General features: G+C 44.1%; 1 protein-coding gene across 1 annotated transcript; it reads left to right on the forward strand.

The window, feature by feature from the left end:
- CCDC28B (coiled-coil domain containing 28B) lies at positions 1–27,664 on the forward strand. Its single transcript, XM_063444543.1, has 6 exons — positions 1–120; positions 4,623–4,802; positions 11,041–11,204; positions 12,636–12,781; positions 15,452–15,474; positions 27,155–27,664. Exons 2-6 carry the CDS (start codon positions 4,642–4,644, stop codon positions 27,228–27,230), a joined length of 570 nt encoding a protein of 189 aa, XP_063300613.1. The 5' UTR covers positions 1–120; positions 4,623–4,641; the 3' UTR covers positions 27,231–27,664.
- The last annotated feature ends 210 nt before the right edge of the window (positions 27,665–27,874 follow it).

Here is a 27,874-nt window from a genome sequence, read left to right on the forward strand (position 1 = left end):
TGTGACAAGAGGGGATAGTGGGATAAACATTTAGTACTGAGGGAGGCAGTGGCAGTAAACACAGGGAGGAGGCGGCAAGTGTGGCTCCTGGGTGCTGGTGAACAGCTCAATCAGCTGCAGGTCAGTCACTGTAGGGACTCCTGTCTCTTGCTTTCTGTGTGTCCTCTCCATTAATATTACCCTTATAACGCACTCCTAGTTATAACAGCACAAGCTGCCCCATTGTCCTCCCTGTTCTGTGTACACAGCTCCCTACCTCCTCTTATTGTGGCACTGGCACTCCCTGTGGCTCTCACTACCCAGTGCCTAAACTGGCATGTGCCCCACACCTTCAGTGCACAAGAGCTGTGTCTGTGCTACTACACAAACACCCTCAGGGTGTCTCTCTTTTTCTATTGATTGTAAACCCTGCAGAAATACACAGGATTTAAAGGGACACTATAAGCACCCAGACCACTTCAGCTCATTAAAGTGGTCTGTGTGCATTGTACATGTACACTTAAAGTGGCGCTGCCCTCCCCCCCCCCTAACAAATATGCTCATGCGCAAGCGTACAGCAGTAACAACGGCTTCTGACGCATAAGCGAACCAGGAAGAAGAAGATCGTCGCGCCCCCGTGGGACATGTTCAGGTAAGTAAATTTTACCTGCCCCACTTATTTTGCCCGCCAGATCACCAGCGGCGATGTTACCGTCGGTGGTCTTGGCAAACTCTGGAAAGTCCTCAGACAGTGACAGTGCCACTTTAACGCTGCAATGTTTACATTAAAGGGTTAACCATTAAAGGGGCTTCTTGCTTTTTCACGCAGTTAAATAGACAAACTAGAAAAATTTCAGCTGTGCTTCCAGTTTGGTTATTTTGCCCTTAAATTTGGAATTCACTTTGAATTCCCCACAATTTTTACTTTAGTGAGTAACCCTTTAGAGACACATTACTGTGAGTATTATTCCTGTTCACTCAGACTCACCAACACTATGGAGCTCCTAGGGAAGATGAACAGAGCAATTGTGGCCCAAAATAGGCAGTGACCCTCATAGGGACATATGAATAAGAATAAACAGTGCTTTGCTAGTTGGAAATCTACCATTTGCTCATCCTTGCACGGTTGTGTTTAGCACTGAGCAGTGTTTATGTGTTTTAGTGTTAGCTTGTTTTTGAATGGAGTATGTGTGTGTGGAACTGTTGGCATTTAAATGCAGAGTGTGTAGTGTTTGCTTTTGAATTTTGGGGTGTTTTCGTATGTAGTGTTGGCATTTGAATGCAGGCGTGAATGTGTGCGCAGTGATGGGTTTTGAATGCAGGGGTGTTTATATATAATATTGGTATTTTAATACAGAGGTGTGTTTTGTATATTGTGTTGATGTTTGAATTCAGAGATGTATTTGTGTGTAGTGGTGGCATTTGAATGTTGAAATGTATGTACATGTACACTGCCACACTTACACTGACATACATACTGATACACATATACACATCCTGACACACATGCAGATACTCCAACACACAGATACACACACTGACAAACATGCAGATACACAGATACAAACACTGACATACATGCAGATACACAGACATACAGATTTACAGACACATAGAAGCAAACACTGACATAGGGAAATATATAGATACAAAAACTGACACACGTACAGATACACAGACACACACAAATGCACACTCTGGCACACTTGCAGATACATAGACATACAGATGCACACACATATGGATTCACTGACTCACCCAATGACACACATGCAGATACACAGATGCAGACCCATAGACACACATGCACACACTGACACAGATACAGAGGCACATACCTACACACATACAGTAACACGCAAAGTCAAACATAGAGATACAGATGCTTGTCATCTTTTAGCAACCCTCCTTCGTCCTACCTTTTTGGGTGCAGTGTAGGGTGGCTTCTACTGACTGTGACTGTTGGGAGTCAGTTCGCCACTCTCCTCTACCTCCTGCATGGCTCAATGTATGTGGGTGGAAGTAACCTGCACTCACTTCCTCCCATTGCTGGCTGCCAATATTAGATGAGCCCTGTCACATTGTTAAAGGACCACTATAGGCACCCAGACCACTTCAGCTCAATGAAGTGGTCTGGGTGCCAGGTCCCTCTAGGGTTAACCCTGCAGCTGTAAACATAGCAGTTTCAGAGGGGTTATACAGCGCTAATTTAAACTGTATAGCAAAGGTTAGTCGCAGGAACCGCACTCACTCACAACGGCCACGGGTGCTCTGGAACAGGACCAGCAATCCCAACACGATAAGGCAATAAGAAAAATTCACAGGCACTCCAAATGTGAAAGCCGCAGGCAGATTTATTGCAACAAAATGCACAGCAACGTTTCGACCTAACCGGAGGTCTTTTCCCAGCTAATTTAAACTGTGTCTGAAAAACAGGGCTGTACCTCAAAAATAATTGATATTTGAGTTAAAGGGACACTATAGTCGCCTGAACAACTTCAGCTTAATGAGGTTGTTCAGGTGAGAACTATAGCTCCCTGCAGCCTTTCTCATGTAAACACTGTATTTTCTGAGAAAATACAGTGTTTACATTGAACGCTAGGAACATCTCCAGTTGCAGTCACTCAGAGTGAACCAGAGGGACTTCGGAGTTGATGGAGGCATAATATGCCTCCATCCACTCAGATCTGCTGTCAGCAGAGCACAGGGCAGCACTGTGCACAGCATCCTGTGATTCAGTATCTCCTCCCTCTGCATGCAGACACTGAACTTTCCTCATAGAGATTCATTGATTCAATTCATCTCTATGAGGAGGTGCTGATTGGCCAGGGCTGTATTTGAATCATGCTGGCTCTGCCCCTGATCTGCCTCTTTGTCAGTCTCAGCCAATCCTATGGGGAAGCACTGTGATTGGATCAGGCTACCACAGGTCAGCAGACTGCTTGTTTTTCAGAGTCTAACAGCATGCAGAGTTACAGCTTCAGGCTTGAATACAGTAAGATTTTGCTATATTTATGGAGGAATGAGGGGCCCAGGGGAGCTAGATGGTGGTGTTAACACTATAGGGTCAGGAATACATGTTTGTGTTCCTGACCCTATAGTGATTCTTTAACTTATGTCCACCCCCTGGTGGCCTGTTTAAGGTACATACCTAATTGTTGTATGTGTTTATTGGACTCTATACTAATTGGAGCTGTCTATTCATAATAACTTCAAGAGATGTTTATTTTAACAGGGATAAGATTGTTGAGGCTTACTATACTAGCCACGAGACCTCCTTCTATGTGAAATCAGAAAAATTATAAAACGAGAATAACTTTTCAGCTATACATGTAATCATATAGCACCTGATTTAAAAATTTACATTCAGTGTATTTTTATTCTTCATAATTAATGGGTTTTTTTCAAATCTATATTTAAATTGGAAGAGCCATTTTACAAGAATTAAAGAGCATCCTTGGTTTTCACAATCATATTCAGAAAGAAATAAAAAAAAAATCCTGCCGAATGTATTTCCCTTAATTCTATGTATTCTGCATATCACACGATGACCCTAAGCTAAAGTAGGTCAGTATGTCTGTGCCTGTATCAAGACCGCACTACATGTTAGCACACCGGAGACAACTGTGCCCAGTGGCACATGGTCGCCTTTGCACCCCTCTAGCTACGCCTCTGTGTGGCAGCTTCATTTTTATATAAAGTTAGAGTAGGATCCTAGTTAGGGACCCATTGATGATTTCCTATTTAAAACAAGTCACTTTAATTGACTTGATACAGTAAGTGATGCCAGCAACATGGTTGAGTAATGGAGACGTCCTGCATTGGCTAACCTATCTTATGCTTATAATTTTATTGTAGACAGCAACAAATAAGTGTGAAATTCAGAGTAGATCTTAATTGATTGACTTTACTATTGTCATGAGATAAAGGCATCATTTTTTTTAAAGACTAAATAGGTTCTTGTTGTTGCTTCCTCCGTTAAACACTCTGGCTCTCCTTGGTGTGCCCTACTGACTCTTTATTTATTGCCCGTGATTGTTTGTTCTGTGTCTCTTTTTTGTTTCTCAGGCTCGCCTCAGCCAAGGGGACCCAAAAGGGGAAAACAGTAAGGCTAAGAAAAGCAAGTGAAAAAATAACAAGGACAGGAAAGCTTCCGAAATAAGACAAGACACAGAACAAACAATTACAGGCAATAAATAAATAGTCAGTAAGAGACACAGAGAAGAGCCAGAGTGTCTCAGTACTTATCTGACAAATCAGCAATACGGAACTTCACGCCTGTAATAAAATGTCGGTTCCATAAGCTCTCACATCTAGGACATCTCAACTTTATCTATTTGCTGTTAATTAGATACATCTAAATAGAGTGCTGATGTCACACATATATCAGGTGACAAGTTGGACCAAGCGAGACAGTTAGAAAGGTGGTGAGTGAGGCTGCTGGCTTTACATTTGTCCCCACATGACAAGGGTATCCAGTATCTCTAAATGATTCAAAGATTCTTGTTTCATTGGAAACGCGCCACAACAACTTGAGAATGCAGAAACCCAGCCAGTCAATTTAATACAGAGATCTTTATATTATATATTTATTTGCCTGGATTCTCAACCCTGACTCCTAACCTATATTTTATAATTTACAGATACTTTTGTGTGAAGATAATGGAGGACAAAAGGAAGAAGAGAAGCCCCAAAGTGTGTGTAACCCAAACGCTACCCCCAGGACCTTTACGCAAAGTTACAGCTCCTCCTATTAAGAGTGCTACTTTTAGTCTGGGTATCCCCCATCCTCCTTCCCCAAAACAAAGAAACAAAATCAAGAGGTAAGCATCCTCATACTAATAGATAATGAATACAGAAAAATAATTTATCCAAAAACACAATATGGTGCTAATATCACCTCTGTGGGTCACTCAACCACAACATACAATAGGGAAAACATATTAAACACAATGGTGAGAGCACTCAACGATAAAATTACACACAATGAACGTAGTCAATCTGTAATATATAGAACAGAAAAAAGGACATAGGGTAATATAGTAATAACGAGTGGAACTATACAACTGCTGGTCTCACTCACATGGTTTAGAGCCACTTAAAAAGCTGGCTCAAACGGAATGCCTTCAAAATAAAACGATCAATGCTTGGTCTTCACTTGGATCTCTCCAATTTCCTTGCTTCAAGCCTCCCAAGTTTAATCCAGGATGCAGGATTTAGGGGGAAACAAATGTATTGCTATACATAAAATTAAACAACTAAAACACAAACAAAATTGGCTAAACATGATTCCCAAGGGGTAAAGCCAAGTCTCCCAAGAGACTTGGCTTTACCCCTTGGGACTTATTTTTAACCAATTTTGTTTGGGAGGCTTGAAGCAAGGAAATTGGAGAGTTCCAAGTGAATACCAAGCATTGATTGTTTTATTTTGGAGACATTCAGTTTGAGCCAGCTTTTTAAGTGGCTCTAAACCATGTGAGTGAGACCAGCATTTGTATAGTTCCACTCGTTATTACTATATTACCCTATGTCCTTTTTTCTGTTCTATATATTACAGATTGACTACGTTCATTTTGGGTAATATTATAATTGAGTGCTCTCACCATTGGTTTTATTGTATCCTCATTCTAATACTCGTATTGATGTACATTTTATATTCAAGTAGAAGTTCTTCCAGTGGACATCCTACATGTATACCTACTAAGTACACACATCCATCTACATAAATAATCATTTATGGGGGGCGGGGCTTGGCTACCAACCTAAACGGACGCATGCAGAGTGTGCTCCGTATGAAAAGCTTCAAAAGTGCCTAAGTTTCGAATTTTATCTCATCAAAATTGGATGCCTGAAGACTGGAAAAAGCTGGCTTCATCTCCGCAACACCAGGCAACTTTTTGTACGCAAACCAAGCAACATGGCCTCGATGCACAACTGCGGCCTACATAGGGGGGCTAGCGTGGAGGAAGCGGCCGATCTTCCTGCTGGCCACCCTGCTGTTAAACGTGAACACAGCAGGGTTTCCTGTTCCCCCCCCCCTTGCCGGCGGGGGTTATCCCGGGTCCAGCACCCACACCATACTCCCAACCACCCACTGTCCCAAAGACCCAGCACACGTTCATGAGGGACGAATCGGCGGGAGCCAAGATGGCGGGCGCAAGTCCTAACAACACGCCACAAGGCCCGAGGGAAGAGACCCTCACAAAGCTGGATGCAATATTAATGGAATTCTGGCGCAAGCTTGAAGATAGGCAACGGAGGGCCAGCAGGCAAGACTACTCCCCTCCGACGGCTGATTCAAAGCGGCAAAACAAGCTTGCACCGGGAGCCCATAGACGGGTAATCTCCATACAGCGACCACACGCCACCGGGGTCTCCCGTCCCTCGACTGCCGCACAAGCACTGACTCACACTGAGAAATGGAGAACAGCCCGTAATACAGGGAGTGCAGAATTATTAGGCAAATGAGTATTTTGACCACATCATCCTCTTTATGCATGTTGTCTTACTCCAAGCTGTATAGGCTCGAAAGCCTACTACCAATTAAGCATATTAGGTGATGTGCATCTCTGTAACGAGAAGGGGTGTGGTCTAATGACATCAACACCCTATATCAGGTGTGCATAATTATTAGGCAACTTCCTTTCCTTTGGCAAAATGGGTCAAAAGAAGGACTTGACAGGCTCAGAAAAGTCAAAAATAGTGAGATATCTTGCAGAGGGATGCAGCACTCTTAAAATTGCAAAGCTTCTGAAGCGTGATCATCGAACAATCAAGCGTTTCATTCAAAATAGTCAACCGGGTCGCAAGAAGCGTGTGGAGAAACCAAGGCGCAAAATAACTGCCCATGAACTGAGAAAAGTCAAGCGTGCAGCTGCCAAGATGCCACTTGCCACCAGTTTGGCCATATTTCAGAGCTGCAACATCACTGGAGTGCCCAAAAGCACAAGGTGTGCAATACTCAGAGACATGGCCAAGCTAAGAAAGGCTGAAAGACGACCACCACCACTGAACAAGACACACAAGCTGAAACGTCAAGACTGGGCCAAGAAATATCTCAAGACTGATTTTTCTAAGGTTTTATGGACTGATGAAATGAGTCTTGATGGGCCAGATGGATGGATTGGTAAAGGGCAGAGAGCTCCAGTCCGACTCAGACACCAGCAAGGTGGAGGTGGAGTACTGGTTTGGGCTGCTATCATCAAAGATGAGCTTGTGGGGCCTTTTCAGGTTGAGGATGGAGTCAAGCTCAACTCCCAGTCCTACTGCCAGTTTCTGGAAGACACCTTCTTCAAGCAGTGGTACAGGAAGAAGTCTGCATCCTTCAAGAACATGATTTTCATGCAGGACAATGCTCCATCACACGCGTCCAAGTACTCCACAGCGTGGCTGGCAAGAAAGGGTATAAAAGAAGAAAATCTAATGACATGGCCTCCTTGTTCACCTGATCTGAACCCCATTGAGAACCCGTGGTCCATCATCAAATGTGAGAATTACAAGGAGGGAAAACAGTACACCTCTCTGAACAGTGTCTGGGAGGCTGTGGTTGCTGCTGCACGCAATGTTGATGGTGAACAGATCAAAACACTGACAGAATCCATGGATGGCAGGCTTTTGAGTGTCCTTGCAAAGAAAGGTGGCTATATTGGTCACTGATTTGTTTTTGTTATGTTTTTGAATGTCAGAAATGTATATTTGTGAATGTTGAGATGTTATATTGGTTTCACTGGTAAAAATAAATAATTGAAATGGGTATATATTTGTTTTTTGTTAAGTTGCCTAATAATTATGCACAGTAATAGTCACCTGCACACACAGATATCCCCCTAAAATAGCTATAACTAAAAACAAACTAAAAACTACTTCCAAAAATATTCAGCTTTGATATTAATGAGTTTTTGGGGTTCATTGAGAACATGGTTGTTGTTCAATAATAAAATTAATCCTCAAAAATACAACTTGCCTAATAATTCTGCACTCCCTGTACAGCTGTAACGGTCCCACATCGAGGCAGCTGTGGGAGGAGAACCACTACAGCACAGCCGACTCACATAAAGTGCCACATCCAGCTGCAGCCCAATAGGCGATTCATCATAACAACGCTGAAAGCAAAGAGGTCGGCTGGATGCCGCTGACTTGTACTGGCTGCATCCCACCACTATCAGCACAACACGCACCCCTTGAGAGTTCCTGTACAACACAAGGCAAAACACCAAAAAGGAGGGTCGCTGTCCCAGGCTATGATTAACGCCACACCACAAGCTTGCACTCACCTGAGCTCACCAGGGACAGACGAAGCCTTACACCTCCCCTGCCTGACTGGACATTTCACTAATCGGGACTGTGTAGACTCACTGAGGGGCATCGGTTAGCGGTAAATACAGGGCCTTGCTCTGCCACAGACCTCTCGCCACGCTAGACCACACACAGCAGCACCTAAATTAGCTAGCTTAGCTCGACATCAAACACACATGGCTGAGCAGTAACCCAGTGCCAATAGTACGCTCCATTGTTTTATATTGTTTTTACCTTGTTTTTCTGTTAATCACACGGCGTAGCACCAATAGAATTCTCCCTCTAACACAGTTAGCCAAGGCTGTATAATAGGGTGACAGGAGCCAGTGCCATACTATCACATGCCCTCTCAGGTGTGGATCCATAGTTCAACATGTTTAATCAAACCCATAGAATTGTGCACTCTCCTCATAGGCTATGATACTATTTAGATATATGTTCCTAGAACGACGATTGCTGCCAACAAGGCATCTCAAACCTGTGGAAAAACTAGCCTACAATACTCTCTACTATTATTCTAACCTTTTTTATGTGAAGCCTGTTTCTTATTTTATTCATAATCAGTTTGGATATAACTGTGTCAAGCGTCAATAACCCAAAACATATTTTTTTTTTCCACTGCCTAATTAATGCAAATCTATGTTTGACTCTGCATGCTCTAGCTGTTGTGGCAGGGCGCGCTATATGTGTTTTACCATGCACGAATAAAATAAAGAATAAAAAAAAAAAAAAAATCATTTCTATTGCATAGTAAGCCGCACAATTATTTTCTGTGATGCTGAATAGTCAGTAAATGCACAAAATATAACCGGGGTTATTTGAAATGAACTCAATTCTCACTTTAGTGAATAACCCTGTTATTGTCATTTACTCAAACTTTGAAATTAAAGGATCACTATAGGGTCAGGAAAACAAACTCGTTTTCCTGACACTATATAACCCTTAGGTCCCCCCCACCCTCAGGGTTCCTCTCCCGCTAGACTGAAGGGGTTAAAACCCCTTCAGCCACTTACCTTTATCCAGCGCAGGTGAACTCTCCTCCCCCGCCGACGTCAGCTCCTGAGTGGAGCGGAATGCGCATGCGCAGCAAGAGTCTCAATGCTTTCCTATGGACGTTCTGCACGCTGGAAGAGATTTTTGCATCCAGCGTCACAGAAGCACCTCTAGCGGCTGTCAGGAGGAGGCTGGATTAACCCCTAATGTAAACATAGCAGTTTCTCTGAAACTGCTATGTTTACATCTGAAGGGTTAAAACCTGGGGGACCTGGCACCCAGACCACTTCATTGAGCTGAAGTGGTCTGGGTGACTATAGTGTCCCTTTAACAAATTTGCACTTGAAACATTTCTGGATATATTTTTCAAAATTATTACCTAGAGCGTATGTCACCCCGGAATTTAACTTTAAAATTACATTGTTATATTGGTATAACTGTATTAAATGCAGTGTAGATATAGCAGTATTATTGTATTTTCTTTGAGAGTTACCAAAAATTTCAAATCTGGGGAGGAAAATGCAATATTTTTAAATTTGGCATCTCAGTGTTCAGTCTTTGGGAGGCTGTAGGAGAGAGAAGTAAAGGAGCAATGTGCTGAGGTGTGCACAGTATCACACAGATCAAGTTCAAAGTCACAGTAGCACCATGGACACAGAACGAAATACAAAGCACAAAGTAGAGGTTTTAGCTAGTGAAATAGAGGTTTCTAGCTAGTGAAATAGAGACCATCTGTCAGAGAAAGAGGGAAGCTAATTTGGGGAATGAGATTGTTTGTAGGTACACATGGGGTGTGAAGGCATCAGTTTGTTGCTGTAGATTTTGACTATAGTCTTGAGGAGGAAAGCATAGGTAAAGGAGTTGCCCGCAGGCACCTCATACCCTTCCTGGACAAGTTATCTCCAAACTATATTTCACACCACCTTTCAAGGCATGTTAACTCTAACAAACCTTTCATGATTCAGATCATCATGTGTCTGCTACAGTACCTTTGTTCCTTTTTTGGTTATTATTTCTGAAAAAAAAAAAACTAAAATGCAAAAAACAAACAAACAATTGCTTGAGGATCATTCTCAAATCAGACTAAATGTAGCTTTCCTGGTTAATAACCAAGCACCATAACCACTAGAGCCAGCCGCACTTACCTAGGTTCCACTGGATGCCCACACCTGCAGCTCCTGCTTCCGGACTTCTCCTGAATGAAAATATGGTTTTCTCTACCAAGCTAAGCAGGACTTTGGTCATTGGCTGTTGGCGTCAGCTGAGTGCTCTTGGCCATTGAATGTGGTCCTGGATTGCCTGTGCTTAGCTGTGTAGAGACATCCAGCTTCCCCGGCAGGAGAAGATGAGTTGTGGTTTAGGTTCCCAGGAGACCCTGGTACTTTATCAAAATAGTTAAGCATTGGTATGTCGCCAGAGAATTCCTGGCACAAAACCATTACATTGTAGTGTTTCTTTAAATATTTTATTACTCTTATGTGAATAAACAAACCAGTTAAATTTTACAATGTGACATGCTGTAAAATGGCATTGGCCATAAACTGTGCAATTGTTAAATAGTCTGCAGGAATTTTTTTTTTATTATTATTTTATTTAAAAAAAAAAAAAAAGTTACCATATTTTACATTAAATATTTTAACACAGTATGTTAAACGTGAGTAATTTGACATTTGTTGTATTGCGGATATGTATATATTCTCATAGTGGTCTGTTAATACTCTGTAGGATATCTGCGCTAAACACTAAAGCTTTCTTTCCTGTGCTCTTCTACAGGAGTGTAAAGGAGCGTGTGCGACCGCCAGCGCCCTCTGAGGGAGTGAGCCCTGGACCTAGCTTGCAGCATTCCTTCCTTACAGATGTATCTCACGTGTGTGAGATGGAGGGGGGTCTCCTCAGTCTGCTCAATGACTTTCACTCTGGAAAACTGCAAGCATTTGGTAAAAGAGGGGGTGAAAAGATCCTGTGTGGTGTGAGGAAGCAGTATGTAAGAAAATGAGATATTTGTAATTCGGTGACTCTTCTCTTGATCTCGATTTCTTTCTCATTTTTTGCTGTCTGAGTAACATCTGCTTAGATCAGTGATGGCGAACATTTTTGAGCCCAAGTGCCTAAACCACAGTACAAACCAACTTTTTTTCCTCAAAGTGCCAACACAGCAATTAAACCTGAATACTGAGGTTTAAGTTTAGAAAACACAACTCATACAGTTGTCCGAACTAGGGGTGTAGTGTGTGCATGGGAATGCAGTGTATACATGGGGCCAGTGTGTGTATGAGGGTGTAGTATGGGCAGTGTGTGTATGGGGGTGCAGTGGGGGCAATGTGTGTGGGGCTGATTAAAACAAATAATGTTTTTGTGGGTTTTTTTCAATTAAAAAAATGTGCTTTTTACCGCCCTTCCCTTCTTACCTTTGCCCAGGGAAAGGGGATATTGATTGTGAAGCCCTGGTGGTCCGGTGGAGAATCCCTTGCGGTTCTAGTGGAGAGTGAACTTTAGCCTGCAGCTCCTGGGCTAGAGTTCACTTTCGTGAGTACGGAGCATTGCCATGGTAACCGCTGCAACGCTCCATGCTTGCACGTGGAGACCCAGTGGAGCTGCAAGCTAGAGCTCCCGGGCCTCCTCTCCCATCCCTGCCGACAATGTGCCTGTGGACCAGTGAGGGAGATCTCTGATCTCCCCTCGGGTCCGTGAAGGCACACAGCAGCACTGGCGCTTGGATAGCACCGGCCCTGCAGGAGAGAGCATCGGCTCTTGGAGAGGGGTGGGCAATTGCAGCGCCCCCTCCGATGAAACTATGGCAGCATGCCCACACGTGCCATTTGTTCACCATCGCTGGCTTAGATAGTGGTTTCACCAGCAGGCTCCTTCCCTGACTCCAGTATATTAAGTTATGTGTTAAATCTTAATGGAAAACTGTCACTTTAGTCATGTTGTTGTTATTCCTTATATATACATAATGTGTTACCTCATGTTCCTTCCCTGAATGCTGCCATTTTACGTGATACTCATTGAATGTCACTGTTTTCTTTCTTGTGTATTCACTTTGTGATGATGTCAACTGGCTCGTTTGATGTAAAGCACTGATCACAATTTGAATGTGATCTTAAGGTAAGCACCTCATCTAGCCAAAGATCATTGATTATGGCAGTGGAGGGAAGGGAACATAAGGTCATACATGCTTTAAAAAACAAACAAACGACTCATCTAAAGATAAACTATTATTGGAAAAAATATTAACATTTCATTGTTGGGTTTCCTTCAAAGGTCCATTATGATTTGCTTGTATCACACCAACTGTTCATTGCTTCAATGTTTAATTCTGTCTCTGAGTGTTCGCTCCACCTCACTGAGTGACTCATCTCTTGCAGGCCAGGTGTGCTCTTTCGAGCAGTTGGAGCGAGTGCGGGAAATGCAGGAGCAGCTAGCACGCCTCCATTTTAGTCTTGATGTGTGTGCAGAGGAGCTGAGAGAAGAGACACATGCAGAACGCAACCTGGAGCAGCTCTTAAATAACGTGAGGAAACATTTTGTTTGCTTCTGTGTACATATAACATTTATTTATTAAAATGTGATAAATAAAACAGGACTGCAAATGCAACTTACAGAAAGAGGACTTGAGCCCCTTAAACTTACTAAACTGCAACATGAAAAAGTAGTTGAATTATAAATTGTTTCCAATTCAGCTGCTTCGGCCTAAAATTTGCAGTTCCCTGGTTTATTCTTGACCGTCGACTTTAGCAAAGAAACTTGTATTTAAAAAAAAAAAAAATAATAATAATAAAATACACAAAACTGCTCTAAAAAAAAAATCTACATATCTCTAGAATTCTTAATCCCCTAAAACATAAAATACTTATTTTCAGATGGCAATCTCCTCAAAATCAATTACAATAAATAGTGGTTTAGACAAGCAAGTTGAATCATTGAAGGCACAATCCAAGTTGAGTAAATTCTCCAACTCATTACTTTTTTTTTTTTTTTAACTATTTGCTTGTAAGCCAAGAATAGAATCTGAGCTTCTGTGTGACTCTCCATGTTCTTGATTATTTTATTGAGTTTTCTTGCTCTATAGGTTCTGTAGCGTTTAAAACTCTCAAAACATTTACTGTTCTGCACAATTTTTCAGGCTTCTCGGACAGACTTATTGTCTCTGTGGCAGCTTCTTTCATGCAAAACCAACCTGTCAATAAGAATGAGCTTGCTCTGCCGTAAGCATACAACCCTTCAAAACCATATAAACTTACCAATACGTTCCCTTAGTGTCAGAATGCATACAGGCAAGGTGTAACATGTAAAATGGTGTGCCCAGAGGGTCTCTAAGCCAGTTTCAATCAATGTCCCCTTTATAAAAATCTACTTTACCTTCTCCCAAAACATTGAGGAACTGCATAGAGTACCAAAACCAGTTTCATTCCATCCTCTCAGACTGTACATTTGTAACAAAAGAGAGGAGAATTTGTTCTCTTGTTCTCAGGCTGGTCCCAGAAACACTAACTCTAGTGTTTTTTTTTATTTATTTATATGGCCTTCTGTAAGTGGAACAGGTTAGAGGGCAGATTAAGGCAGCCATATTGGAAGAGGAATAGGCCATATTAAGATAAGTGAATCTTAAGTAAGTAAAGCTATGCATATGCACTTTGACTGCCACAATGTATAGATTATGAGTGTAGCAAAGTGAAATATATTCTGTCATCCTCATGTATTTTTACATTCACTCAACTTAATGAAGAAAAAAAAATGTACTGAGCTCCGTACAATGTCCACAAATCTGCCAGTCTTATTCCATGCAATAAGCTTTAACGAACAAAAAAAACCCACTCCGATAACTGAATAGCGCTATGTGCTACCCTGAACTGGAGGTAAAAGCCCTGCGTCTGTATGAACTACACTAATCTCATTAAAGGGACACTGTAGGCACACAGACCACTTCTGCCCATTGGAGTGGTCTGGGTGCCAACTCCCACTACCCTTAACCCTGCAAGTGTAATTATTGCAGTTTTTTATAAACTGCAATAATTACCTTGCAGGGTTAAGTCCTCCCCTTGTGGCTGTCTATTAGAGAGCCACTAGAGGGAACTTCCTGCTCTATAGCACAGGTTTTCTAGAGCGTCGCTGGACGTCCTCAAGCTGTGTGAGGACCTCCAGCGTCGCTCAATTCCCCATAGGAAAACATTGAAAATCGTTTTTAATGCTTTCCTATGGGGTGCGCTAATCAGTCTATGGGGTGCGCTAATCAGTGCGCTAATCAGTCTCGCCCACCGCACGACGTAGGCAGAAGGTGGAGCGGCGGGGGAGGAGCAGGCAGCGACGTGGGACATGTCGCTGCCTCAGGTAAGTCACTGAAGGGGTTTTCACCCCTTCAGCAACTGGGGATTGGGGGGTGGGAGGGAGAGGAATCCTGCAGTGCCAGGAAAACTGATTGTTTTCCTGGCACTGGAGATTGCCTTTAAATAAAATTCTGGTAAAAACATTTTTTTTTTAATTTTTTTTTTCAATTTTGTGCCAATTTAGGCATCATTTTCCTCCTTTATCTTCAAACAGAAATCTGCTTCTTGTATGTTTAATCCATGTAGTTGGTGATCACCCCCTGGACATGTGTAATACCTGATAACTATAACAACAATACCGTATGGAGAGACCATATGGTTGAAAAAATATATCACTAGATGCTAATACTCTCAAGCACTCCCTCATTGCTCAAAAAAATACAATTATTACAAAAAGAGATTGCACACTAGAATAACTCCTAAGAGATATTCATATAAATGCTTTATTAAACCAAATAGGTAAAACAAACAAGAATAGAAAAAATAAAGTGACAATAAATAAGGCAAACCAATATAAACAGTAATAATTACCACAACTTCCACAAACCTACTCTGGCAGAAACACAAGTCCCTAGAACCCCCCAACGTTTCGGCACCAGCCAGGTGTTTCTGCCAGAGTAGGCTTGTGGAAGATGTGGTAATTATTACTGTTTATATTGGTTTGCCTTATTATTGTCACTTTATTTTTTCTATTCTTGTTTGTTATACCTGTTTGGTTTAATAAAGCATGTTTATGTATATCTCTTTTGGAGTTATTCTAGTGTGCATCTCTTTTTGTAATAATAATAATACCTGATCACTAACATATGTGCAGGTGGTGGCCATGTTTTTGACATTGTGTTCTTTTTATTTTTCAGCTTGAAGAACTGAGCAATTCAATGTATCCTTCAAATGTGTCACACACATATATATAATCATGCTGTGCCGAATAATATATGCATATCCGGGTTTACATTTTCAACTAGCCATTGGTGAGTAAAGTTTAAGGCCTGACCAGTAGGGCAGGACATGAAATTTTCAGCCAATGACTATCCAAGTGGCAAAAATTGCTTATTTGGAAAATTCTCAAGTGTAGCCAAACTCACAGGTAGGTTATTTTAGCTTAAATGTTACTATTCATGTTTCATTTGCTTAATCTCTGGGTTTCTTGAATAACCCTGAGTTTGTTAATCAGGTAGTAGGTATCTACACAGAGTCTGGTACAGGTACCAGGTAATAGAATTTTTAATTATGGTCTGCCATTCTAAAATAAGGGCAAGCAATTTAGACACAATGATATTAGAAATATGCTCAAAGAGCCTAGTCAGAGAGCACAGGAACACTTAAACGGAAACTAAATCCAAGAGACAAGCCAAGTTCACTTGATTACAGAAGCATGTGCATTGATCAGCCACATTAAAACAGGTGAAGTGAATAACATTGATTATATCATTACAATGGCACATGTCAAGGGATGGGATTTATTAGGTAGCAAGTTAAGTAGTCAGTTCTTGAAATTAATATGTTATAGGCGGGAAAAATGGGCAAGTGAAAAGATCAGAGTGACTTTGACAAGGGTCAGTAGTTGCTAAATGACTGGATCAGAACATCTCGAAAACAGTCAATCTTGTGGGGTGTTCCCGGTATGCAGTGGTTAGTACCTACCAAAAGTTGTGCAAAGAAGGACAAACAGTGAATCGGGGTCATGGGCGCAATAGGTTTATTGAAGCATGTGGGGAGCAAATGCCAACCCTTCTGGTCCAGTCACACTGCAAAGCTACTGTAGCTTCAATTGCTGGCTATGATAGAAAGGTGTCAGAACACACAGTACATCGCAGTTAGCCACAGACCGGTCAGAGTCCCATAATGACCTTTATCCACTGATTTAAAAGCCTTCAGTTCTGCTGGGAATCTTGGGTCCTGGCATTCATGTGGATGTTACTTTGAAACGTAGGTACCTAGTTACCACGTACACCACTTCCTGTTCTCTGATGGCAGTGGACACTTTCAGCAGGATAATGCACTCTGCCACATTGCAAAAAGTGTTAATGAATGGTTTGAGGAACATGACAAAGGGTTCAAGGTGTTGCTTTGGCCTCCAGTTTCCCAAATTTCATATGATTGAGCATCTATGGATGTGCTGAAAAAACACATCTGAGCCATGGAGAGCCCAACCTTGCAACTTACAGGACATAAAAGATCTGCTGTTAATGTCTTGATGCCACGTACCACGGGACACATTTAGAGGTCTTGTGGAGTCCATGCCTCAAAGCATCAGAGTTGTTTTGGCAGCACAAGGGAAACCTACATGGTATTAGGCAGGTGGTTTTAATGTTGTGGCTGATCAGTGTAAACTCCAAGTGTTTAGGGTTTAGGACACATAAAACTGCCTGTCATCACTGTCCTGTACTACCACATGTAGGAGTATGTAAGGCATGCACATCAGCTGTTCACAGTCCTGCGATGAGTCTGTGCAGTATTTCTGTAAGCCTTTAGATAAATCTGATCAGTTCTATGAAAATGTGCAATTTAGGAATACAAGGCTGCACTCTTTTGCAATATAAATTGTAATGAATAAATATAAAAACAATCAGTAAAGCAATATCAATGATCTATGGGTGATGCTGGTAATGTACTTGCAGTCTTGCAGAAAACGAAAATCAGGAATTTATTACATTTGTATGTGCAGAACAGAGCAAAAAAAATAGATTCTAGAGAGCAGCATGTGGACAAATTCAAATTATCTTCAGAGGGAAACAAACCTGAAGTAAGAATTTATCACATATATTATCGTATCACCCAGTGGTGTTTTTATGTAGCTTTAATAAATCTATTGCTTTGTTTTGTGCAGTGAGCTCATCCCTCTGTGTGTTGCCAATACAACATACATCTTCAGTTTGACACCTTTAGATCATATGGTAATATGTATTGTAAATAGTTTCGGTCTATTTTGCTGTATACAGCTTCTTATTTGTTCTTTTGTCCTCCTACAAGTTTTATTGCAAAGTTACAGGAACATTGTATATTACTAACATTACTCATAGCACGGATTGATGTACTTCCTCTTCTTATAGTGAATTATTCAGCTTTGGTTTAACCCCTTAAGGAGCAAACTTCTGGAATAAAAGGGAATCATGACATGTCATGTGTCCTTAAGGGGTTAAAGAGATGCACTGGATATGTAAATTGGATACAACTAAAGGAGAAGTTCTAAGTCTGTTTGTACACCTACATAACCTGTCAGGTTAGTACTTTATTGGCATTACGTTTATAATGTTTACAAGTTATATTGAATCTCTATTGACTGCCTGGCTTAAATTGAAATTCTAGGGTGTGGATGAACAATCGGTAGGGGGGTGGGGGTTACTCAAATTGCCAAGAGCTGCAGGTGTCTTAGGCCTCAATTTAATATTTTTGGAAAGCTTTTCAAATTAATTTTCAAAAAATATCATATATATATATATATATTTTTTTTTAAACAGATTTTCTCACCCCTCCCGGGTGGTATGTTTATTCCTCATTCTCGGGTTCTCTACCAGAGGCCTGGGAGTTTGAGGGTTCTGCGCAGTATCTTAGCTGTTCCTAGAACTGCACTCTTCTGGACAGCGATCTCAGATGTCCCACCTGGCAGAGGCGGCTCTCTAATTAGGCGGTTTAGGCGGCCGCCTAAGGCCTCGCGCTGGCTGGGGCCTCGCGGCCGCCTAAACCGCCTGTTGGCAGAGTGTGTCAGGTCCTCGGTCAGTGACCGAGGACCTGACACCAGGAGGGGGCCCGGCGGCTTGCCCGGTATGCCGCCGGGTGCGAGGCCCCTCCTGGCTGCCCGGCCACCATCGCAGACACTGGTCTGCAGCTCCGCAGTGTGCAGAGCTGCAGACCATGTGACTCGCGAGAATTGGCCAATCAGAGCGTTGCCGCGGGTTACCACGGCAACGCTCTGAATCTCGCGAGATTACACGGTCTGCAGCTCTGTGGAGCTGCAGACCGGGAGCAGGGGCCACCGGACCACCAGGGAGCCCACTGGACCACCAGGGAAAGGTAGGCTCTCCCTCCCCCTCACCCCCACCACCCTCAGCCTCACCACCCACCCCCACCACCCTCACCACCATCACCCCTCCCCACCCTCAGCCTCACCCCCACCACCCTCAGCTACACCCACCACCACCACAGCTTCACCCCCCCACCACCGTCACCATCACCCCCCACCAACCTCAGCCTCATTCCCCACCACCATCACCCACCATCACCACCCTCAGCCTCACCCCCCACCACCCTCAGCTTAACCCCCACCACCATCACCCCCACCACCCTCAGCCTCACCCCACCACCATCTCCCCACCCTCAGCCTCACCCCCCACCACCCTCAGCCTCACCACCCCCCACCATCACCCCCACCACCCTCACCATCACCCCTCCCCACCATCACCCCCACCACCCTCAGCCTCACCCCCACCACCCTCAGCTACACCCACCACCACCATCAGCTTCACCCCCCACCACCGTCACCATCACCCCCCACCAACCTCAGCCTCATTCCCCACCACCATCACCCACCATCACCACCCTCAGCCTCACCCCCACCACCCTCAGCTTAACCCCCACCACCATCACCCCCCACCACCATCACCCCTCCCCACCATCACCCCCACCATCCTCAGCCTCACCCCCACCACCCTCAGCTACACCCACCACCACCGTCACCATCACCCCTGCCCACCCTCAGCTTCACCCCTGCCCACCCTCAGCTTCACCCCTGCTCAGCCTCACCCCCGCCCACCCTCAGCCTCACCCCCGCCCACCCTCAGCCTCACCCCCCACCACCCTCAGCCTCACCCCCCACCACCCTCAGCCTCACCATCCCCCATAACCCCCCACCACCCTCAGCCTCACCCCACCCTCAGCTTCACCACCCCTCAGCATCACTCCCCCCACCACCTTCAGCATCACCCCCGTCACCCCCCTCAGCATCACCCCCCACCACCCTCAGCATTACCCCCCACCACCCTCAGCATCACCACCCTCAGCATAACCCTCCGTCACCACCCTCAGCTTCCCCCCACTCACCATCACCCCCTCCTTCTCACATCACCCCCTTCTCACTCTCACATCACCCCCTTCTCACTCTCACATCACCCCCTTCTCACTCTCACATTACCCCCTCTCACTCTCACATTACCCCCCCACTCTCACATTACCCCCCCACTCTCACATTACCCCCCCACTCTCACATTACCCCCCACTCTCACATTACCCCCTCTCACTCTCACATTACCCCCTCTCACTCTCACATTACCCCCTCTCACTCTCACATTACCCCCTCTCACTCTCACATTGCCTCACTCTCACATTACCCCCCTCTCACTCTCACATTACCCCCCTCTCACTCTCACATTACCCCCCTCTCACTCTCACATTACCCCCTCTCACTCTCACATTACCCCCTCTCACTCTCACATTACCCCCTCTCACTCTCACATTAACCCCCCTCACTCTCACATTAACCCCCCTCACTCTCACATTAACCCCCTCACTCTCACATTAACCCCCTCACTCTCACATTAACCCCCTCACTCTCACATTACCCCCTCTCACTCTCACATTACTATCACCCCCTGCTCCCTCTCACATTACCATCAACCCCCCGCTCCCTTTCACCATCACCGTCCACTCCCTCTCACCATCACACCCCCCGCTCCCTCTCACCATCAGCTACCCCATACACATAGGGTCTCAGACAAAAACACAAACATGCTCACAGAGACATACATTCGCACACACAAGGATACTCTCTGTCAGACACACTCTCAGGCACATACACAGGTAGACAGTGCGTCAATGTGTATATGTGACACTTTTTTGTTAGTGGGGCCTCATGTTTGCGTTTCGCCTAAGGCCTCATTGTCAGGGTACCTGTGGTCTCTACCTCCGAAAGAGGTAGAGACTTAGCTGTTCCTCCATCCAGACGGTCTGATGGCTCCCTTCCCCGCGGTCTATCCGGTCATGCTAGGCCGGCCGCGAGGGAGTGACTGCCTTTTACAGCATCTAGGCAGGAAGTAGTCATCAGGACACTCCCCCGGAACAACCTGTCAGTCAATGGCTGCAGGACCAATCAGGACGCCTTGGAGGCGTGGTTACTGCTCTGAACAGGGTATTTAACAGAGCTTCTTTCATTAGCTCATTGCCCTGTCGTGGTTCTAGCTTGTTCTAGTCACTCAGTGCTTGTGTATTCTATTATCCCTTTTGGTTTTGACCCGGCTTGTTTACCTTACTCTGCTTATCTCTGTTACCCTTGATTTGGCTTGTCTCTCGCTTACCTGTCTTCTGTTACCCTCGACCTCGGCTTGTCTTTGACCATTCTATACTGTACTACTTACGTTAGTCCGGCCATTCTAAGGTCCGGTATACGTATCTGGCTACTGTTTGTACTCTGCGTGTTGGATCCCTGTCCCGATCCTGACATTACGACAGGGCCAATGGATCCTGCAAGTACAAACAGTCAGCTGGCTGCTCCTGATCCTAGGTTTGAAGCCATGGATCACAGAATGGATCAGATGGCGCTTGCGCTACAGGCTCTATTAGCTTGTGCCAATAACCCACCAGAGGAGATACGTAATACCCCTGTTTCTCCTGTCGGTTCAGGTCTAGAGGTAGCCACAGTGGGTGCTTCTTCTCACATTACCCCCCCAGTACGCTATGGTGGGGCTCCTGAGAAGTGTCGTGGTTTTTTAAACCAAATTAGTATCCACTTTGAATTGCAACCTCGCTCTTATCCTACAGATAGGGCAAAAGTAGGATTTATTATCACCCTACTCATTGAGAAGGCTCTGAGATGGGCCAACCCACTATGGGAGAACGATAATCCATTAGTTTATAACTATAACGCATTTGTAGCTGCTTTTAGAAGAACATTTGACCCTCCAGGTAGAAAGGTTAATGCAGCCAGATTACTGTTGCGCCTGAGACAGGAGAACCAAACACTGGTGGATTATGCACTAGAGTTCAGGTCTCTGGCGGCAGAAGTCAAGTGGAATGAGCAGGCGTATATGGATGTATTTTTGAATGGCCTATCTGATGTAATCCTTGATGAGGTTGCTACCAGAGAACTCCCTGAGAATTTAGAGGATTTAATTTCGTTCATCTCTCGTATAGATGAATGTCTAAGAGAGAGACAGAACACTCGAGAGAGGAACCAGAGACCTTCTTTTAGGTTAGCTCCCGCTGTTCCAAGTCCTGACTCCACGATATCTTTGCTTACTGAACCTATGCAGATAGGGTATACCCGCCTCTCTGAGGAGGAAAGACAGCACAGGAGAAGAGAGGGTTTGTGTATGTATTGTGGAGCCAAGGGTCATTTACTCTCGAACTGTTCTAACCGCCCGGGAAACGCTCGCACCTAAGTCTCTCTAGAGGACAGGCCTTGGGTGTTTCTATTTTGTCCTCTACTCCTGATTATAAAGATCACAGGCTTCTGCTACCAGTTTCCTTAACTTGGGGGAAGGAAGTAGTAAGGGCTATGGCATTGATAGATTCCGGTGCTGCTGAGAATTTTATCGACCAAGCCTTTGCTAGTAAGAACAATTTCCCGTCCCAGCTAAGGGAGACACCTTTGGCCGTTGAGGCCATAGATGGTAGACCACTACTAGACCCTGTTATCTTTCGTGAGACCATACCCATTAATTTAAATGTGGGTATCCTACACGTGGAGAATTTATCTCTTCTGCTCGTTTCGTCTCCTTCCGTTCCCATAGTTCTGGGGTACCCATGGTTGAAAAAACATAACCCTATTATCGATTGGGAGTTAGGAGAGATACTCTCGTGGGGCCAGGGCTGCCAGGATCGGTGTTTGTGCAAGGTTTCTCCATTAGCTAATATTAACATACCGGAGAATCCTACTCAGTCCACAGAAAGACAAATACCAGACCTTTACCTAGACTTAAGGGCAGTGTTTGACAAGAAGAATGCCGATTCTTTGCCTCCACACAGGTCATTTGACTGTAAGATTAAGCTTCTACCCGGCACTATGCCTCCGAGGGGCCATGTATATCCTTTGTCTGTTCAGGAAAACTCTGTTCTAGAGGAGTATATTCGGGAGAATTTAGAAAAGGGATTCATCAGGAGGTCTTCTTCTCCGGCCGGGGCTGGGTTCTTTTTCATTAAGAAGAAGGATGGCACGCTGAGACCATGTATCGATTACCGAGGCTTGAATAAAATAACTGTCAGAAATGCCTATCCTATCCCACTGATTGCCGAATTATTTGATCGTCTTAAGGGCTCCAAAATCTTCACCAAGTTAGATCTCAGAGGGGCTTACAATTTGGTGAGAATCCAGCAAGGTCACGAGTGGATGACTGCATTCAATACCCGGTATGGCCATTACGAATACACTGTTATGCCATTTGGACTATGCAATGCTCCTGCAGTATTTCAAGATTTGATTAATGAGGTACTTAGGGAGTTTCAGCATGATTGTGTTATTGTTTACCTGGACGACATACTAATACACTCTAAGGAGATTGAGACTCACCATAGACAGGTCAGAAAGGTATTACACAAGCTGCTGCAACATGGTCTATATTGCAAATTGGAGAAGTGCAGTTTTGATCAGTCTCAGGTAGACTTTCTTGGATACGTGATTTCTGGGGAGGGTTTTAAAATGGATCCTGTAAAACTCCAATCTATTTTAGACTGGCCCTTGCCCAAAGGACTCAAGGCTATCCAAAGGTTTATTGGTTTTTCCAACTACTATAGGCGCTTCATTAAAGGATACTCCTCTATCATTGCGCCTATTACCAATATGACCAAACAAGGGGCTGATACTAAGTTCTGGTCTAAGGAAGCTCTGGGTGCTTTCAAGACTCTCAAGGAACTTTTTGCCTCGGCTCCCATTCTAGTCCATCCTGATACGACTCTGCCTTTCTTGCTCGAGGTCGATGCTTCTGAGACAGCAGTTGGGGCTGTTCTGTCTCAAAGGTTAGGGGTGGATAAACCGTTACACCCTTGTGGTTTCTTCTCTAAGAAATTTTCTGGGCCTGAGAGCAGATATGACATCGGGGAGAGGGAACTGTTAGCAGTCATTAAAGCCTTAAAGGAGTGGAGACATTTGTTGGAGGGGACCCTACACCCTATTACGATTTTGACGGACCACAAAAACTTGTCCTATATTGGGGAGGCTAAGCGCTTATCCTCTAGACAAGCTCGTTGGTCCTTATTCCTGACTCACTTCAATTATGTACTGACTTACAGACCTGGTTCTAAAAACTCTAAAGCCGATGCATTATCTCGCCAATATGAACCTTCTACTGTACCTGAACCAGTTCTTTCTTCTATAGTTCCGAAATGCAATATCATTGCTAATACGAATCTCAGGATTCATTCTCCATTACTGGCCGAGATCATTAAGTTGCAACATTTAGCACCTAAACAGACTCCTGCGGGCCGTCATTTCGTTCCTCCTGCTCTTCAACTGGAACTTTTACAGTGTTTACATAATAGCAAGATGGCGGGACATCCTGGTATTCGCAAAACTTACGCGTTGATCTCTAAGGACTTCTGGTGGCCTGCTTTACGGAGGGATATTGAGGAGTTCATCGCTGCATGTGAAGTTTGTACTAAAACCAAACAACCCCATACGCTTCCATGTGGATTCCTGCAACCCTTGGAGGTTCCAGAAAAACCATGGTCCTGTTTGGCCATGGACTTTATTGTCGATCTACCTATCTCTAAAAGACAGACTGTTATCCTCACCGTGGTTGACAGGTTTACTAAGATGGCACACTTCATTCCCCTGCCTAAACTCCCGTCTTCTCCCGAATTGGCAGAGATATTCGCTAAGGAGATTTTTCGCCTACATGGGATACCCTCCCAAATTGTATCGGACAGAGGCTCCCAATTTGTTTCCCGCTTTTGGAGGTCCTTCTGCTCTCAACTTGGTATTAAATTAAACTTTTCTTCTGCCTATCATCCTCAGTCTAACGGAGCTGCTGAACGTACCAACCAGAAAATTGAACAATATTTACGATGCTTTGTTTCTGAACACCAGGATGATTGGGTCGGTTTGATTCCTTGGGCGGAGTTTGCACACAACAATCTCGTTTGCGATTCTACTCATTCAAGCCCCTTCTTCATGAATTATGGTTTTCATCCGTCTATTCTTCCTTCGGATTCCCCTTCCCAGGGGGTGCCGTCGGTTGATGTTCATGTTGCCAATTTGAGGAAGTTGTGGGATCAAACTCGACAAATCCTTGTGCACAACTCTATGTTGGTCAAGAAACACGCTGATAAACGTAGAAGGGCGGCTCCGGTCTTTGTTCCAGGTGATAGGGTATGGCTGAGCACGAGGAACATCCGTTTAAAAGTGCCCTCCATGAAGTTCGCTCCTCGTTATATTGGACCCTACAGGGTGCTGACCCGTATCAATCCAGTTGCGTATCGTTTAGCTCTTCCTAATACCTTACGCATCCCGAACTCGTTTCACGTTTCATTACTGAAACCACTCATATGTAACAGATTTTCCTCCACAATAGCCCCTCCTCGCCCCGTTCAGGTGGAGGGTCAGGAGGAGTATGAGGTTAACTCTATTATTGATTCTCGAATCTCCCGGGGGAGAGTACAATATCTGGTTGATTGGAAGGGATATGGTCCTGAGGAGAGGAGTTGGGTACCTCAGGAGGATGTTCATGCTCCCCGTCTCCGCAGGGCGTATCACTCTCGCTTCCCATCTCGTCCCGGTTCATTCCGCCCGGTGGGCGTATCTGAGAGGGGGGGTACTGTCAGGGTACCTGTGGTCTCCACCTCCGAAAGAGGTAGAGACTTAGCTGTTCCTCCATCCAGACGGTCTGATGGCTCCCTTCCCCGCGGTCTATCCGGTCATGCTAGGCCGGCCGCGAGGGAGTGACTGCCTTTTACAGCATCTAGGCAGAAAGTAGTCATCAGGACACTCCCCCGGAACAACCTGTCAGTCAATGGCTGCAGGACCAATCAGGACGCCTTGGAGGCGTGGTTACTGCTCTGAACAGGGTATTTAACAGAGCTTCTTTCATTAGCTCATTGCCCTGTCGTGGTTCTAGCTTGTTCTAGTCACTCAGTGCTTGTGTATTCTATTATCCCTTTTGGTTTTGACCCGGCTTGTTTACCTTACTCTGCTTATCTCTGTTACCCTTGATTTGGCTTGTCTCTCGCTTACCTGTCTTCTGTTACCCTCGACCTCGGCTTGTCTTTGACCATTCTATACTGTACTACTTACGTTAGTCCGGCCATTCTAAGGTCCGGTATACGTATCTGGCTACTGTTTGTACTCTGCGTGTTGGATCCCTGTCCCGATCCTGACACTCATAAAGTCTAGAGCCGCCTCTGCCACCTGGAATCTGTTGAAGACACTCCCCCAACTTGGGAGTGCTCCTATAACAACTGGGACTACTACTGCCTTCACTTCCCACATCCTTTCTAGTTCTTCTTTCAGTCCTTGGTATTTGTCCACCTTCTTATGTTCCTTCTTCCTGATGTTATAGTCACTGGGTATTGCCACATCCACCACGACTACAGTCTTTCGTTCCTTGTCTACCATCACAATGTCAGGTTGGTTGGCCAGCACTTGCTTGTCTGTCTGGATCTTGAAGTTCCACAGGATCTGTGCAGATGTTTTTCGGTACACAATCCCAGCAACTTAGTTATGTCACTCCTTGTATGCTGTTCCTGCTAACATCTTGCATCTGGCTACTAGGTGCTGGATTGACTCAGGCCTCTTTGCACAGTCTGCACTTTGGGTCTTGCCTGGTGTGGTAGACTTATTTTCTTCTATTCATTTGGTGCTGAGTGCCTGCTCCTGTGCTGCTAGGATTAGTGCCTCGGTGCTGTCATTCAGGCCTGCCTTTTCCAACCAGTGGTAGGATTTTGTCATGTGAGCCACATCCACTATCTGTCGGTGGTACACCCCATGGAGAGGTTTGTTTTGCCAAGGAACCTCCTCTTTTTCTGCATCCTTGATCTGTTGAAGTCTCAGGCATTCCCTTAGCAGTTAATATTTTTTTTTAATATTAAAATAATTTACATTCTTGAAATGCTTATCCAAAATAATTAAATCAAGACTATAGTTGGGGAGGTTGAAGATTAGATACCTGGCTATGTTTATCAGAAGCTAGAGTCCACTAAACTCTGGATGACATAATTATGTTTTCAACCAATGCTTATCAATTTGTGTGTTCGTAGAGAAACGATAAAGGGTGAATTTATAGTTTGTGTTGGTAGAAAGCTGATGGAATATAAAAAATATGGCAATAGTAGTAAAGAAAAAAAAATACTGACAACTATTTTCTGCTAGTGTAATTGACATTAAAATTGAAAAAGACCTTTAGGTCGAAACGTTGCTGCAGGACACTGTAGTTCAAATAAAAATGCCTAAGCCTTGGAGTTCCTGGACTTTTTCCTTTCTCTGGTGACCACTAAATACTTTTGGGGCCTTGGTTTGGCCAAAGCCCCAAGTTTGGTTGTACCCAGGCTTTTATTAATGGATTGAGTGCAGTTCTATTTTTTTTTTTTTTTTTAATGTAATTGTGATATTGACATTGTTTACTTAACACAAAATTCAGACAAAAATTAAACTTGGCAGAAAACCAAGAGAACTCACCTTCACCTAGCGAAGAAGTGACAGAGAATCTCCAGTGAATGCCAGTGGACTATACCATATTCTGACGACAACAGCACTGTACAAGCTGTAAGTGGGGGGAATCCACGTAGCAGAGCTTGGCACACACGAATAACAAATGACTCGTATAATGTGGCGAAAAGTTTGGAGATGAAGGACAGAGTGTGCGGTAAAGACTGAAATGTGCTACACTGATAGTAACAAGGGAGATGTGAGAGAAGAAAAGTAGTAAATGCATGACACATCCTCCCAGATGAGATAGTATTAGCATTAAGAAATTATTTAATAAAACAGCGGAGTCCTGATAGATCCGGTGAACACTGTGACATTCTCAGTCTCTCGCAGGTGAGAAGTAATACTGCTGCACTTTTCCATTGTGCAATGTAGACACCAGTGAATGAATGTGTATCTGGTTTCTGCGCGTGTTAGTATGTTTTAGATTTTATAATAAATCTTTTAGCACAAAGTGTCATTTTTATTTCTTTCCATCTCAATATGGCTTGTGTGTAATCTCAGGATCAAACGTGAATCATGTATCCTGCTGGGTGCAAATAATTGGAAACTCAAATAACAGCACTAACAGCTTTTACACTATGACATTTACTTTGAAAAAAGTAATCTCAGTGGGCTTCATGTACATATTGTTCTTCATTCATCCCTAAAA

Source organism: Pelobates fuscus, chromosome 1, assembly GCF_036172605.1.
Source record: "Pelobates fuscus isolate aPelFus1 chromosome 1, aPelFus1.pri, whole genome shotgun sequence".
NCBI classification, from domain to species: domain Eukaryota; kingdom Metazoa; phylum Chordata; class Amphibia; order Anura; family Pelobatidae; genus Pelobates; species Pelobates fuscus.

Bases quoted from the DNA above. Each gene is read 5' to 3' on its own strand.
- CCDC28B (XM_063444543.1), top strand. From the start codon at position 4,642: ATGGAGGACAAAAGGAAGAAGAGAAGCCCCAAAGTGTGTGTAACCCAA. The intron at 4,803-11,040 runs GTAAGCATCCTC...GCTCTTCTACAG, and splicing joins CAAAGAAACAAAATCAAGAG to GAGTGTAAAGGAGCGTGTGC. The intron at 12,782-15,451 runs GTGAGGAAACAT...TTTATTTTTCAG, and splicing joins TGGAGCAGCTCTTAAATAAC to CTTGAAGAACTGAGCAATTC.